This window comes from Petaurus breviceps, unplaced genomic scaffold (assembly GCF_028583685.1).
Source record: "Petaurus breviceps papuanus isolate PSGF00001 unplaced genomic scaffold, PetGlider_PUasm1.0 90897, whole genome shotgun sequence".
NCBI lineage: Eukaryota > Metazoa > Chordata > Mammalia > Diprotodontia > Petauridae > Petaurus > Petaurus breviceps.
In genome coordinates, this window is record NW_027187374.1 from 13,605,147 (window position 1) to 13,620,105 (window position 14,959).

Genomic DNA, 14,959 nt, shown 5'->3' on the forward strand with positions numbered 1-14,959 from the left:
ATTTCTGAAGACTAACTGGTGTGAATATTCACATACCCTGGTCTTTTCCCTATTTATTATAAAAGATCTCTTTCCTATTTATTATAAAAGACAAAGCAAAGAAAATTTGCAATCTTCCAAAAGAATATCCATGGGGCTATGAAAAATATAAAATCCTATTTTTTTCTACTTTATGTACACACATTAATGAAGAATCACTCATGTAAGAATGATACATTCAGCTTCTTAGCAAGGAGTACGAGGTCTGTGATTTAAAGACCAGTTCTGATGATATTACAGAGGAAGAGCTGTATAGTGACAGGGTACTGGACTTGGAATCAGAAAGACCTTGGTATAAATTTTGCCTCATATACTCACTAGTTGTGTAAACCTAGTCAAGCCACTTAGCTTCAGTTTCTTCAATTATAAAATGACAATAACACTGAATCACAACAAAAAAAAGCTTTTTGACTTGAAATACGGCTTCAAGCTTCACCATTTTTATGGGAATCAGTTTGTTTTTCAAACTCATGCTTAAACAAACAAAAGTTGTGCTTAACTCACCTAGAATTTGGTCCCTGATGATTTTCTGTTATATTTTATTTGTAGCATCCAAAACTTAGTCGGCCAGCACAGGCCTGGACTCTACTTGTTCTAGTATTTCTTTTCCACTGAGATTTCTTGATAGAAGCATTCTTTTTGTTTGTAACACTGCTATCACTGAGTTTTCTAGGAAGAAGTCCAAATGTAAATCCAAGAAACAGATCTTGAATGCCATGTTCCATTCCATAATCTTATAGGCTTTGAGGGTTTTACTGTGGACAATTTTTTGGTAATTCTCTGCTTTGTAGTTTGCCCAAAAGTTTTGGTCACTTTAAAAAATGCTTTCTATGCAGCTACTTCAACTTCATTCAACTGTTCTTGAAGATCTTCCAAAAAAAAAAAAAAGTCTTCCAAACCTTTAACCTTTCCTTATTGGAGGATTCACAAATATCCCCTTTGATGGTGGGAGTCATTACTTTTTTAAATTATTTTTTCCAATTTCATGTAAAATCAATATTTAACATTCATTTTACAAAAAAAATTGAGTTCCAAATTTTCTGTCTCTCCCTCTCCTCCCCCATCCCTGAGACAGCAAGCAATTTAATATAAATTATACATATGCAATCATGCAAAACATTTCCATATTAGTCATGTTGCAACACTGATGAAAAAATTAGAAAAAATAAAGTTAAAAAAGTATGCTTTGATCTGCATTCAGACTTCATCAGTTCTTTCTCTGGAGGTTGATAGAATTTTGCATTATAAATCCTTTGTCTTGTCTGGATCATCATATTGCTGGGAATAGCTAAATTATTCACAGGTGATCATAGTGCAATGTTTTACTGTGTACAATGTCCTCCTGGTCTTGCTCACTTCACTTTATATCAGTTCACATAAGTCTTCCAAGTTTTTCTGAAATCATCCTGCTTGTCATTTCTTATAGCACAATAGTATTCCATTACAATCATATATTACAACTTGTTCAGCCATTCCCCAATTGATGGGTATTACCTCAATTTCCAATTCTTTGCCACCACAAAAAGTAGCTCCTATAAATATTTTTGTATAAATAGATCCTTTTCCCTTTTTTATGATCTTTTTGGGATAGAGAGAGGTGGTGTTGCAGGATCAAAGGGTATGCAGTTTGGTTGCCCTTTGGGCATAGTTCCAAATTGCTCTCCAGAATGGTTGGATCAGTTCAAAACTCCACCAACAGTGGATTAGTGTCCTAATTTTCCCACACCCTCTCTCATATTTATAATTTTCCTTTCCTGTCATATTAGCCAATCTGATTGGTGTAAGCTGGTGCCTCAGAGTTGTTTTAATTCGAATTTCTCTAATCAAAAGTGATTTAGAGTATTTCTTCACATGATTAGAGATAGCTTTGATTTCTTCATCTGAAAACTGCCTGTTCATATCCTTTGACCATTTATTAATTAGGGAATGGCTTGTATTCTTATCAATTTGCTCAGTTCTCTACATATTTGAGAAATGAATGGCCTCACTGACTCTTGGAATTTATTTTTCAGAGAAAGAAAATGACCATTTTGATCCCTCATCTTGACAAAAGTTTTTCTATAAGTCAAAACTTTTCCAGGATGAACCAGTGATTGGCATATTATATATTCTTCCAAAGAACTAGTTTTCCTTTGAGGTCAGCAGTATTTAAGAAAAAATTTTTAAATGGTTTTTGTGTTACTGTTGTCCTATTCACAAAGCAGTAATATGTAGTGTACATAAGTTATAATTCTCATTTAATGAGCCACAGAGATATGCTAATAATATTTTTCATACTTAAAAGCTTTTTATATGTTCTTATGAACATATTTTGGGGCACTCTTACAGAATATCACATCATTTTAGTACAGGAGCTAAAAATTCAACTTCATGGTTAGATTAAGTTGAGATCATAATTCCAGTCATTTAAATCTATTTAGATAACTCAGAATTATTAAATGAGGCTCTGAGGAGAGAAAGCATTCTTTAAATAGGTGAATCACTGCCTCGCTGGCCTCCCACTTTATTGTTCATGCCAAGTTCATTAAAATTTGAATCATTAGTTAATTTTTTTTCATCCAAATTCAGGCCTCTAGTGATTTCTGTACAGGTAGTTTTTCTCAAGGTAAACAGGTAAACAATCAATAGAAGATTTGGACACAATACAGTATGTTATACTTGGAAATTATCCCAGATATATATTTTTAAACAAATGATCTTTTTTCTCTCTCCTAATCATAGGAACTCAGATCACACAGGATGAGACCATGTGTCCACCCAAAGAGTAGTTTAAAACAACTAAAGCAGCACAAGTAAGGGAGGGGCTCATGCCTTATCCTGATTCCCTATTTTGTAAGCAAAAGAAAGTTCATATGCTTTAACAAGAGGAGTAAAATTTCTGACTTAGATATAAAAGTTCATTGCATATAGAAAAATTATTCAGTTGACTAACAGGTTTATGAGATATATTAACTGGAGTAATACACAAAAACATCTCAAGTATAAAACATTTGAGAAAATGAATTTGAAATAATAATGATTATATAGCAAATGATTCCAAGCACACAACTGACAGATCAGTCAGTTAAATACTTAGTTTTAATGCATGACAAGTGTGAGTATGTCCCAGCCAGCTCTGCCTGAAAGCAAATAAACTGGAGGTTCACAAAGCATGCGAATACAAACCAACTAGCCATGTCTACTATCCTCAGTACCTCCACAACTAAACCACATATTATTATTGCCTCTTACTATATAATTTATATTAAAATTCACATGTCAATAACTATGAGTGAAAGAAATTTCCTTTGCAGTTTTAATTCAGAATCCAAACATAGATAAAACAACAAAAAAAAAAATCATGTGACAAAATGTGTTTCTAAAAATAGTAGCTACCTCAGAAGATTGCTGTAGGGATCAACTCAAGCGAAGTCAACAAACAATTATTAAGCATCTACTGTATGCCAAGCGCTGTATTAAGTGCTGGGGATACAAAGAAAGGCAAGAAACGGCCCTTGCTCTGGAGCAGCGCACGCTCTCACGGAGAACATAACGCGCAAACAAGAACAGAGAGGATACCCTGACTCGAAGATAACCTCAGAGGAAGCGCACTAACATTAAGGCAGACTTACATCTACCACAAAAAACCCTGAAATCCATACCCCGTGAAATAAAAAATCTCATGAGAAACTGCAGTGATTTCTTCCACCTCCGAACTGTACAAAAAGTCAGCCAGAAGTCCATGACTCTGGGAAATGGAGCCACCAACAAAGACGGCGTCGGCCTAGTTAATGCAGCTAGGGCCACTGTGTGCCGCGAATCTTTGCGTCTGGATGTAGCAAAAGCACATGGCTCCCCCTTCGGAAGGCCCCCAAGTGGGGACCTTGGAAGCCCTAGGGAAATGGCAGCAACCAGCATGGCTTCGCAGCTTTCACACCTGGACACTCCAAGCCCAGGAATTTCAAGATTCTTGGCATTCAGTCTTGAATGATCAAAGGGAGCCAAACCCCAGAAGGAGGAGATCTATACAGGAACACAGATGACCCAGGTCAAGACCACATATGACCAATCATCCACCAAGAAGTGAATCCTGGCCTTAGCAAATTCCCAGTTCTGGAATTAAAGCTGGAGAAATGAATAAACCAAATAAGATCCCAACTCAGTGTAAAAAAAGATTGTGAATTTAAATATCCCCCGAAAGAAATATAAATCTGTAACCACTATAAGCAGAGACTTGAATAACGTATAAGACTAGAAAAGCTGTGTGAGACTGCATACAGGAGACCCAGCAGCCAATGACTACAGTAATCTACTGTTTGATAAATCCAAAGACCCCAGTTTTTGGAATAAGAATGCACTATTTGACAAAAACTCCTGGGAAAATTGGAACACAGTTTGGCAGAAATTGGGCATAGACCAATATCTAACACCGTACACCAAAATAAAGTTGAAATGGGTGCATGATTTAGGTATAAAGGCTGATACTGTAAACAATCTGGGAGAGCAAGGGATAGTTTACCTGTCAGATTTATGGAGATGGGAAGATTTCATGACAAAACAAGAATTAGAGAGCATTACAAAATGCAAAATGGACAATTTTGATTACATTAAGTTGAAAAACTTCTGTACAAATAAAGCCAATGCCACCAAGATTAAGAGGGAAGTGGAAAATTGGGAAAGAATCTTTACATCAATGGCTCTGATAAAGGCCTCATTTCTAAAATATACAAAGAATTGAGTCAAATCTATAAGAATATAAGCCACGCCTTAATTGATAAATGGTCAAACGATATGAACAGGCAGTTCTCAGAAAATGAAATTAAAGATATCTATGAGCACATGAAAAAATGTTCTAAATCACTAGTGATTAGAGAAATGCAAATCAAAACAACCCTGAGGTACCACATCTCATAGGCCAGGTTGGCTAAGATGACAAAACAGAAAAATGATAAATGCTGGAGAGGATGTGGAAAAACTGGAACACTAATACACTGTTGGTGGAGTTGTGAAATGATCCAGCCATTCTGGAGAGCAATCTGGAACTATGCCTAAAGGACTATAAATAAGTGCATATACCCTTTGACCCAGCAATACCACTTTTAGGGTTATATCCCAAAGAGATCAGAGAAGTGGAAGGAGGACCTGTATGTACAAAAATATTTATAACAGCTCTTTTTGTGGTGGCAAAGAATTGGAAATCAAGGGGATACCCATCAACTGGGGAATGGCTGAACAAGTTGTGGTATATGAATGTAATGGTATACTATTGTGCTATAAGAAATGAGGAGCAGCCGGACTTCACAATAGCCTGGAGAGACTTATATAAACTGATGCTGAGTGAGAAGAGTAGAACCAGGAGAAATCTCTACACAATCACAGACACAATGTGTGACAACCAATGTCAATAGACTGGGTCCCTCTCAGCAATGTAAGGTTATAAGACACCTCCAAAAGACTCATGACTGAAAGAGATACCCACATCCAGAAAAAGAGATGCAGAGTCTGAATGCAGAGTGAAACAAAATACTTGCCCTCTTTCTTTTTCTTGTTTTGTTATGTTTCCTCTTTCCCACGGATCATTCCATCAGTTATAATCCTTCTGTACAACCTGACTAATGATTAATGTGAAGATATTTATAGATCCTATATTCAAATGCATGCCACCATGATGGGGGGGGGGGGGGGAAGAGAGGAGGAAAAATGGAACTCAAGGGACTGTGGAACTGAATGTTGTAAACTAAAAATAAATAAATTAAAAAAAAAAAATCTGTGTGGTTTGTTCTTCGTTTTTGAAAAGGATCAAGACATCAGAGAGACAATGTTATGACTTGCAATTGACTTTGATTTGAGGAGAGTTATGCAAAGTCACCAGTCTCACTTTCTCCTCCAGAGCCATCTGAATCCATCAGGACTGATATCGACCAGGACTGGTCCAGAATGCAGTGGGAGATCTTGGTCCTTTTAAGCTAAGGTCTTTTTAAGTTCTCACTTTGAGTAAGGCAAGGCCCTTTAAGTGAATAGGTCTCTTTTAAGATGTGAATCAAGGGAGGGCCCCTTTAATAAAAAAAAAAAAATCAAACTGGGTAAGGAAGAGTTTTAAAAGCTAAACAGAGGATTTTATATTTGATCTTGGAGGTAAAAGGAACCCCACTGGATTTAATGAGGTTTTTGATTGGGAGGTAGAGAGGTGATATGGTCAGACCTGCACTCTAGGAATATGAATTTGACAGCCTAAGACTTGAGACAGGAAGGTCAAACAGCAGGCAATAGTCCAGGAATGATGTGAAGGCTTACACCAGGTTGCTATTTTCAAATGACATAAGGAATGCTAAAATATTTTCTAAATCTTAAAGTACTGTATACATTTCAACTGTTGTTATTATACATAGTATAGTTAAAAGCTACTTAGAAGGATCTACAAATATGAAGTTTAAAATATTCTCTACTATGTTATTCCTGGGTTGAGTTTATATTATATTGTCATTTCAAAAGAGGGAAAAAAGATTGAAAAGGTAGGATAGTAGGATGCTGCTGAAACAATTAATAAACTAGGAAGCCAAAAGAATAATCACTATGTAAACTGGAAAAATTGTCAACTAAAAATTAGTCATGCTTTTAGACGCTATTTCAAAGAATATTTAAAAAGACAATGAAATTAACAATCAAAGCATATATACTATTATCTACACAGTATTTGGCAATATCCCTGTGGTTACCCTCTTCTAGTTATGATTTTATATTGATGTAATTTTAAAGCTGATTCAGGTTAACTTGCTTTCCTGCTGTTGTTATGCTAAAAGTCATATTAAGGATAATGAGGTGGTAAAATAAAAATACAAAGACACAAATGGAAATACACTTAAAGGACTTGTGTATTAGCACCATAAAACCTAGTATAAAGCTAAATTTTAATGCTTTTCTCAGCAAAACTAGCAAATTGGCAGGACTTTTTTAAGAACAAATTTTACAGTTTAGAAATAGTACTAAGTAAAATCTCATCTCCAACTTCAATTTTATGGGTTAAAAAAACCCCTGATATTTCTTTAAATTCAAGATCATCTTGTTTCAACACAAAGGACTTAAGCTTATTATGTACTAAACAGACATGTTCACACTGAAATTTTCTCAGTAGTAGGCTAGACTACATGCTACAAAATAGCTACAAAGTAAAATAATTTAAATTATCCTCATCAGTATAGGGTACACAGATCAAGGCTGTTAATTTTAAGTGTCAGAGAAGCATTCTATTTTTGTGCCATTCATTTCAAGCGTCCCCTCTCAAGGGCTTAAGTGGAATTGCTTTCTCTTCTAATCTGCCTGACACTCAAATGCTGGGTTCCAAACTGGCTTGCTATTTTAAGAGAAGATTCATATGGCATGACTGGGCATACATTATTAGTTTGATGCCTTTGATTGATTAATTCAGTAAAGATGTTCTCACCTGATAAAGGTATCAAGGTTAGAGTGTTTTGTTAGTAACTATAAGTGATGGTATGATTGATGACTCAGCTGACTCCCTCCTTATATCAGTAATCATCAAAAACTATTTGTTCCTAGTTGAAAAACTGAAAGCAACTTAAGATACAGAAGAAAAGAACATATTAGCATAATGTCAGACAAACCTAAAGATACTAACTACTGCGGTAAAGACTTAGTGTTTGACAAAAACTGCTAGGAAAACAGGAAGGTATTCTGTAACAAATTGGTTTGGACCACCATTTACATCATGAACCAAAATAAACTCTGTAATATGTGACTCAGATGTAAAGTGTCACACATAAAGAAATTATAAAAGCAGAGAAACACCTAACTATACATATGGAACAAGTTCTTGACCAAACAAGAGAAAACAGACAATTCTGATGACATAAACTTGAAAGGCTTCAGCACAAACACAAACCAATGAAGCAAAAGAGTTACCTGGTGAAAAATCTTTGCAGCATGTTTTTCTGATAAAAACATGATATTCAAGATACAAAGGGAACTCATGAAAGTAAGAACAAGAGCCATTCCTTAATAAAGAACAGGGCAGGCAATTCTCAAAAGGATAGAAGCAAATTATCACAAACTATATATAAAAAGTGCTTCAAATCACTGACAAAGAGAAATGTACATTAAAACAACTCTTAATGTTCTGCCTCACACTGATCAGATTAGCAAAGATAACAAAAAAAACTATAATTGTTAGAATGGCTGTGGGAGGACAGATATACCAATGCATCTTTAATGATGCTATTCTGAAATTTGGAACCATATACGAAGTTACTGAACTGTACCTATCTTCTGATCTAGTGATAACCTGTACTAGATTTTTACTCTAAAGGGATCAAAAGAGGAAAGTAATCAAATGAACAAAAATATTCCCAACTAAAATCCCATCTTCTAAAGAAGTCTTTCCTAACCCTTCTTAACTCTAATGTCTTCCCACTTTTAACAGATTTTTATCCCGGTTATAGCTTATTTTCTTATTGTCTCTATTAGATTGTTAGCTCCTTGATAGCTTCTCTTTGTAACCCTAGTACAGTGCCTAGCACATAGTAGGTGCTTAATAAATGTCTACTGATTGATTCCATAGTCCCTAGTCCCAATATCTTTCTATTTTGTACTAGGAGACTACTGTGGTTTCAGTCTATAACTGTGGCATCATAAAGTACAGGAAGTTGGTTTTACATGGAATTTGTTATTAAACTGTATAGTATACTTACCTTCAATATTTAGCTCAAAACAAAGGTGGCAGAAGGAAAGTGTTTCTTTATCTGTTCCCAGTTTACAAATACTGCAAATGTTGTCATCATTTAAGTCAATGTTTACAAAGTGCTCTTCATTCATAATTGCCTCTATTAGGGGAAAGAAGACAACAATTCAATTTCAGCATATTTAAATTTTCTTTGTATTTTTTAAAAATTTATTTAAAATAATAACACGACTCAGAAGGTCCCTAGTACCTTGGGTGAATCCTCTAAGAGTTGCAAAGGATGAGAAGGCATGGATGGGTTGAAATCTGCACTAATAGAAGGAATTTTCACACATGGATAAATGCAAAGATCCATCTAAACGTTAAAGTATTATATTAGTCAGAAACCAGTCTACTTTTCTTTAATAAACTTACTTATTCCCAGGTAAATTCCAGTCTCAATAGGATCACAGACTTAGAACTAGAAATGATCTTAGAGGGATACCTAGTCTAACCCTGCTCTTCACAGATGAGAAAATGGAGGACCTAGGAAGTTAAGTAATTTGCCCACTCTTGGAGACAAGATTTGAAAACTGTCCCTTGAATTTAAACTAGGTTTTTCCTCTCTAAAGAATATACTGTCCTATTATCCAAACAATAGAGATTATTTAATATGTTTCAATTTAGTTTAAGAAATTTGGCAGATTTCTGAGAATTACATTCTCTTAAACACTGTATCTGAAATATTAGAGCAACTAAAATAATTTTTAGGTCTTTTCTAGCATTTAATCAGTAATGGGGGAGGTGGGTGGGTAAGACTAATACAATTTCACAGCATTTTCATCAAACACTCAACAGTTAACTTGTCGTTTCTAGCCAGCAAAAGGTGGCAATGAAATATGTACTGTTAAGAGTCAATAATCATTAAATTTCTACTATAAGCCAAGCATTGTAAGCACTGGAGATGAAAACAGAAGACAGTTCCTGCCCTTAAGGAGCTTACAATATAATGGAGCAGACAACTAGAAAACGAAAGCTGAGAACCTGGGGACTAGAGGAGGAGGAAGGTACTTAAGAGGGGGTGGAGAGGGAGGAGGAAGGTACTTAAGAGGGGGTGGAGAGGTCAAAAAAACTCAATCTGAATTTATTTTAAATGAAGTCTCTAGTCTTCTCTCTTTAAATGGTCGAGGTTAAAAGACTCTACCATCCAAAAGTAGGGGCAGAACACACTGATTAGGAGAGGGCAGGAAAACTAATTATATCTTGCAAGAAAATTAGATTTCCCAATGAAGACTTTTTCTGGGAATACTGTGGAGAAATAAAAAGAAAAATCAGAATGAGGGCATCTAGGTAAGAAAAGAGGAGATATATCAAGGGAAGGAAAGCAGCAAGTTAACTTAAGAGAGCACCTAGAAATCAGGAGTTGAATCATCTTTGTGGGTAGGAAAGAAAAAGGAAGAAAGAGGTAAGTGCTGAGAAGTCATGGGTTCCACGTAATTCTGGGAAGGGCCTCCAACATCTTCACTTAGATAAGCATAATCAACCAGCATTTATTTAAGCATCTACACTGTGCCGAAAAATGGGAATATAATAGAAAAATTAATGTTCCTGTCTTCAAGGAGCTTGCAGTCTATAAGGAGGGGGGGTAAATGTATGCAAGCATAAACAAAGTAAGTATACCCCTAATAAATACGAAGAAATTGGGGGGCGGGGGAAAGTGCGATGTAGTAATCAACGAACAAGGATTTTTAAGCGCCTCCTACGTGCGCATCAGTGTAGAGAAATAAGGTATAAAATAATCCCTAATTTCAAACCTCTTACATTCTTAGAGAGCAGTTTAAGGGAGGAGACACACCACTCACTACAGGTGTTTTTCCTTAACTTTAGGAGGAAAAAGATTTTTAAAGCCCCCAGCAAAGGGCGAAAAGAAAACACCGGGGACGCCCCAGTTCAAAGACCCTCGGACTTCAAAGCTTGACCCTTACCCCTCCACCCCCCGCGGGTCCTCAGCCCGGGGCGCCCAGCGACCCTGAAGATCAAGCAAGCGCTCAGTCTGCTGGGACCCCAGGAAAAGCGCAGGGCTAGAAAAAGGGGTAGCGAGGTAAAGAGCAGCCAGGAAAAGAAGGTTACCTGGCCTCGGTCCCCACGGCCGCTTGCACCGCCTCGGAGCAGCCGCGGAGGGAAGCCCCGCCCCGCAGCGGCCGCGGCTATTCCGAGGGGCCAGGGGAGATGGGGGGGGGGGGAGGGAGGAAGGAGAGGACGCAAAAGTGCCCACCTGGGTCTCCGAATATTCGCTGTACTCATTGGCGGCACATACCTCCCAACTCGCAGACAAGTTTCTCCAATTATCGTTGACTATCTTTCTTCAGGACTACCGCCATTTGGGATGAACTGTATTTCTCCCTACCCCAGCGAAGTCTTTAAGTTAGACCGTGCCGCTTCCCCGCTCAGCCCCTCCCCCCACGGCCAAGCGGAAACGGCGGCCTGAGGGAAGAGCAAGAAGAAGGACTTGGAGGAGTCCATTCCTGAGGCTAAAAATTAAACTATTAAGGAATAGGTGATATTAAATAAAAAACTTTTGTAAGAAGAGTTTATATGTTAAATGGCACGAATTTTGAGGTGTTTTCAAGAAGACTCTTGAATAATTGCGAGATGAAATGTTCCTCTCCCCCAAAACTTGGCTTCTAGAATGGTACATTCCACGCTCTCGCTTCTTGCCCTGCCCCTTCCGTGTTCTAGGATTTACGAGCTTCCGTCCTGTTTTTTTGTTTTGGAAAAGTAGAGAACTTGGGATTTCTCTCAGTCCCTGCCAAGGCTATGTTCACCAGTGTTATAATACATAAAAGAAGTAGCCTGTACGTAGCTTTAGCCTTTTCTTCTTTTGTTCACCTCTCCAGAGTTTTGATAGAGATTATTTTTGCCACGTGAGCCTCCCTATTTCTTTCATGTACAACCCAATGCACCAGGTAAGGGGTGTGGGAAAGATTCAGCACCAGGTGACCAAATTGCAGGTGATGAGCACCTGCTCTGGTCCCCAGAAAACAGATTCAAGTGTCTGTTGTGAGTACTGGAAGCCCTTCTTTTACGGTAGGACCTGCCAAGACCTAGGATCCAAAGTTATGATCTTTAGGACTCTGGAGAATAAAAAAGACAATAAAACAAAGCCGATGTTAATTATGTAAAATTAGAGTGATTCTGTATAAGTAAAATCAATACTACTAGAATTAGGCAAATTTTGGGGCTAAATTTTGTTGTTCAGTAGTATAGGACTCTGTGACCCTATTTGGGTTATTTGTTTTTTCCAAGTTACTGCAGTGGTTTGCCATTTCCTTCCCCAGCTCATTTTGTAGATGAAGAAACTGAGGCAAACAGGTTAAAGTAATTTGCCCAGGGTCACACAACTAGGAAGTGGCCGAGGTCAGATTTGAACTCAGGAAGATGAGTCTTATTGACTCCAGGCAGGGCACTCTATGCACTGTGCCACCAAAATGTCTGATTAAAGTCTAGCATGAAACATTTATAGCAGGAATTCTTACCTTTTTTTGCATTGTAGACCTCTTAGCTGTCTGATGAAGTTGATGACTATAAACACTTTCTCAGAAATGCATAAAATAATAACAATGATACATAAAATGCATAGTATCACAAAGGAAATGGGTTATATTGAAGTAGTAATCAAAAGATTTTAAAATTTCTGGACCTATGAGAAACTAACAAACAAGGTTAACATCCATTTCCTCAAAGATGCAGCCATGAGCAGTTATTAAAAAAAAAAAAAGCCCAAACCAACCAATAACATTCCAAGTACTGTTGTTGATTGTCCTTGATATTAGGCCTTGTGAGTGAGTGAGTTTGGGGATGTCTACCCCTAAGCATGGGAAGACTATCTGGCCAAATGGGCTGGATGAGAACAGTTTGTTCCAATAGCCACAAAGGCATCCGAAGCAGGCTCTGTGGAGCTCCCTCCAAGGTCATCTACTGCATACCAGGCCTTTGTCAGTTGTCCTGACTTTTGTCATGCTGCTGGACTCAGGAAGAGAGAGTGGCTGGCAACTTTGTCCAATTCTGCCTCACTTAAGTCCAGTTCCAAGTCAGCATATCACCCACTGATGCCATTGTTCCTCTTAAAAAGGCAGGATGAACAACATGGCAGCCTGCATAAAATGGTGGTATACACTCACTAATCCCATCATGTAAGTATGAATGCCAATCAAAAATACTTTTGTCCTTACTTGGAAATTGCTTACTCCTGTCTTTAAAAAGTATAGGGCAGATTGATTCAAAGCCAATAACACTCCAACTGCAAGCTGCCTTGGTGTGTGAGTGGGATAAAAGTGTAAACTTCTCAGGTAGTATTCTAAAATCAAGATGTGTAGTAAGCTACCAAAGACTTAGCAACCTAGGCTAGCACCTGTGACACTTGCCTTACTTCCCTGGTCATAAGTTAAAGTTTTTGCTAAACTTAGTTAATGTGTAGGAGGGGAAAGTACATGTTTCTCAAATTTGGCCATGAACCCAGACTTGTTTCCACTGACTACCATCTGACCTGTACAAATATAAAATTGGAAATCCTGTTGCTGAACTCCTGGCAGGTCACCATGTCCTAAAATCCCTATGATTCATAAAATATTGTCTGCTTTCATATCTATATACTGATGACATTTTGTCTGTTTTCATGTCCATTAGACATGTACTTTCTGCCTTTAGATGTATTTTTGATGTTACTGACATTTCTCCTGCAACGCCAACAGATTTAGATTGTAAGATTGTGAGCCTCAGTTCCTAATTAATGGAAACAGGACAGGACAGGAGGGAGGGATGGGGGGGGGGAGAAAGGGGTGGTCTTTTGGGTATGTAACCAAGCTTTTCATTTTGTATTTTGCCTTTCCTACTAGACTGCCTCTGGTAGCAAGACTCCCCTTCTTGCAAGAAGAAATAATCAAATCATACCATATCAATATCTACTTATTTTTATTTGAGTAAGGGTCTCTTATCCCACACAGTTCGCTAATAAACTTTTGTCTTATTTCCTGATTTTTTACCAGGGTGAGATCTAAACTGATAGAGCCTTGAGTGTGAGACATACTGCGGCAGTCACAAGATGTCAGAGGGAGTGCACATGACCTCTGAGGGGCAGGGGCTTGGAGATGTGGAGGTTGACTGCTGGGCCTTAAAGGCCGACATGGCATTGAGCGCAGGGCCATGCGGGCTGACTCTGCTGTGTTGGGAAAGGCCGACATGGCACTGAGCATGCCCCATCAACACGGACTCCTCTTAACACATACTCCTTTGCCCTGCACTTGGGAGAGTGCTTGATTGGCTCCCACATGTTGTGTGGCGGGGTGGTGGCCGGAGGGGGTGCACATGGCTTTCTGAGGGACGTTGTTGGGACAGCTTTGCCTGGGGGTTAACGAACCAGGGACAAGGGAGTTTCGGATGCAGTGACACAAGAGTGATACTCTGCGTGGCAGTGCCTAAAGGACTTCCGTGAAGGACGTTGCTCCTTTGTCTCATACGATGTACTCAGGAAAGAACATGATTGGCCCTGCAAGGCGTGCCCCGGCAAGGTTTATAATGAGGGGAGATAGAGGAAGTGAGGGAGTTCAGTTAGTTCCAGTTCCGCCTGGATGTGAGTTAGTTCCTGTGCCTGTTCCTGCTTGCTTGTCGTGCTGTTAAGATGTAACCGAATAAACAGCTTCGAATCATACTTTCCGTGTCCTGGGTGTTCTGTGGGGGTAAGTTCTTCTTGGAGACAAGAAGCCGGAGACGTCGGAAGACCGGGTATAAGGTAAGACATGGCCGGAGTTGGGACCCGGAACCCAACACTAAACCAAGATTTTCTTCTAACAGCTTGAAGTAAAATTTTATATCCCATGGTTTTGGATAGGTAAAGTTAATATAAACCAAAATTTGCAGAAGGATTGGCCCTGAGTCCCAAATAATAAAAGGAAAAATTTGAAATCCCATAACACTGCCAAAGAACTTTTTCTGTTACAAGAGAAATTCAAACAGAAACCTGACAAATCACTAAAAGAATGGTTCCTGGGGGCATGGACTAATGTTGCCAGCATTGAAACTCTGACATAGGCAGCTTTTTGAGGACTTACTTTTACAGACTAATTAGATACTTCCTACTTTAGGTGGTTGAGATGATGGGGAGTTATTTTTATCTGGCACCATAATGGTGAATTCCTGTTGCAACTAGCACCTTATTTAAGAATCTTCAAGAGAGGGAGTGATGTAAAGGGAATGGGTTTAAAAACCAGG

At 38.2% G+C, this 14,959-nt stretch overlaps 1 protein-coding gene and 1 long non-coding RNA gene across 5 annotated transcripts in view; one reads left to right on the forward strand and one right to left on the reverse strand.

Annotated features, from left to right (window-relative positions):
- The window catches only part of CUNH21orf91 (chromosome unknown C21orf91 homolog), a 28,596-nt gene extending 17,407 nt beyond the window's left edge, over positions 1–11,189 (reverse strand). The window contains exons 1-2 of one of the 4 annotated variants that reach the window (XM_069075042.1): positions 11,010–11,189; positions 8,724–8,855 (exon numbers count right to left, since the gene is read on the reverse strand). In XM_069075042.1, the coding sequence (XP_068931143.1) occupies positions 8,724–8,847 (124 nt within the window). In that variant the 5' untranslated portion in view covers positions 8,848–8,855; positions 11,010–11,189. Of the gene's footprint in view, positions 1–8,723; positions 8,856–8,963; positions 8,986–10,822; positions 10,905–10,967 lie in introns of those variants that run through there. The other 3 variants (XM_069075040.1, XM_069075041.1, XM_069075043.1) reach the window with 3 other exon arrangements.
- A 230-nt stretch (positions 11,190–11,419) lies between these two features.
- LOC138151500 (uncharacterized) lies at positions 11,420–14,399 on the forward strand. The gene is made up of 2 exons (XR_011165842.1): positions 11,420–11,658; positions 13,738–14,399. It is a non-coding gene; the product is annotated as an uncharacterized lncRNA (long non-coding RNA).
- Positions 14,400–14,959: the final 560 nt, after the last annotated feature.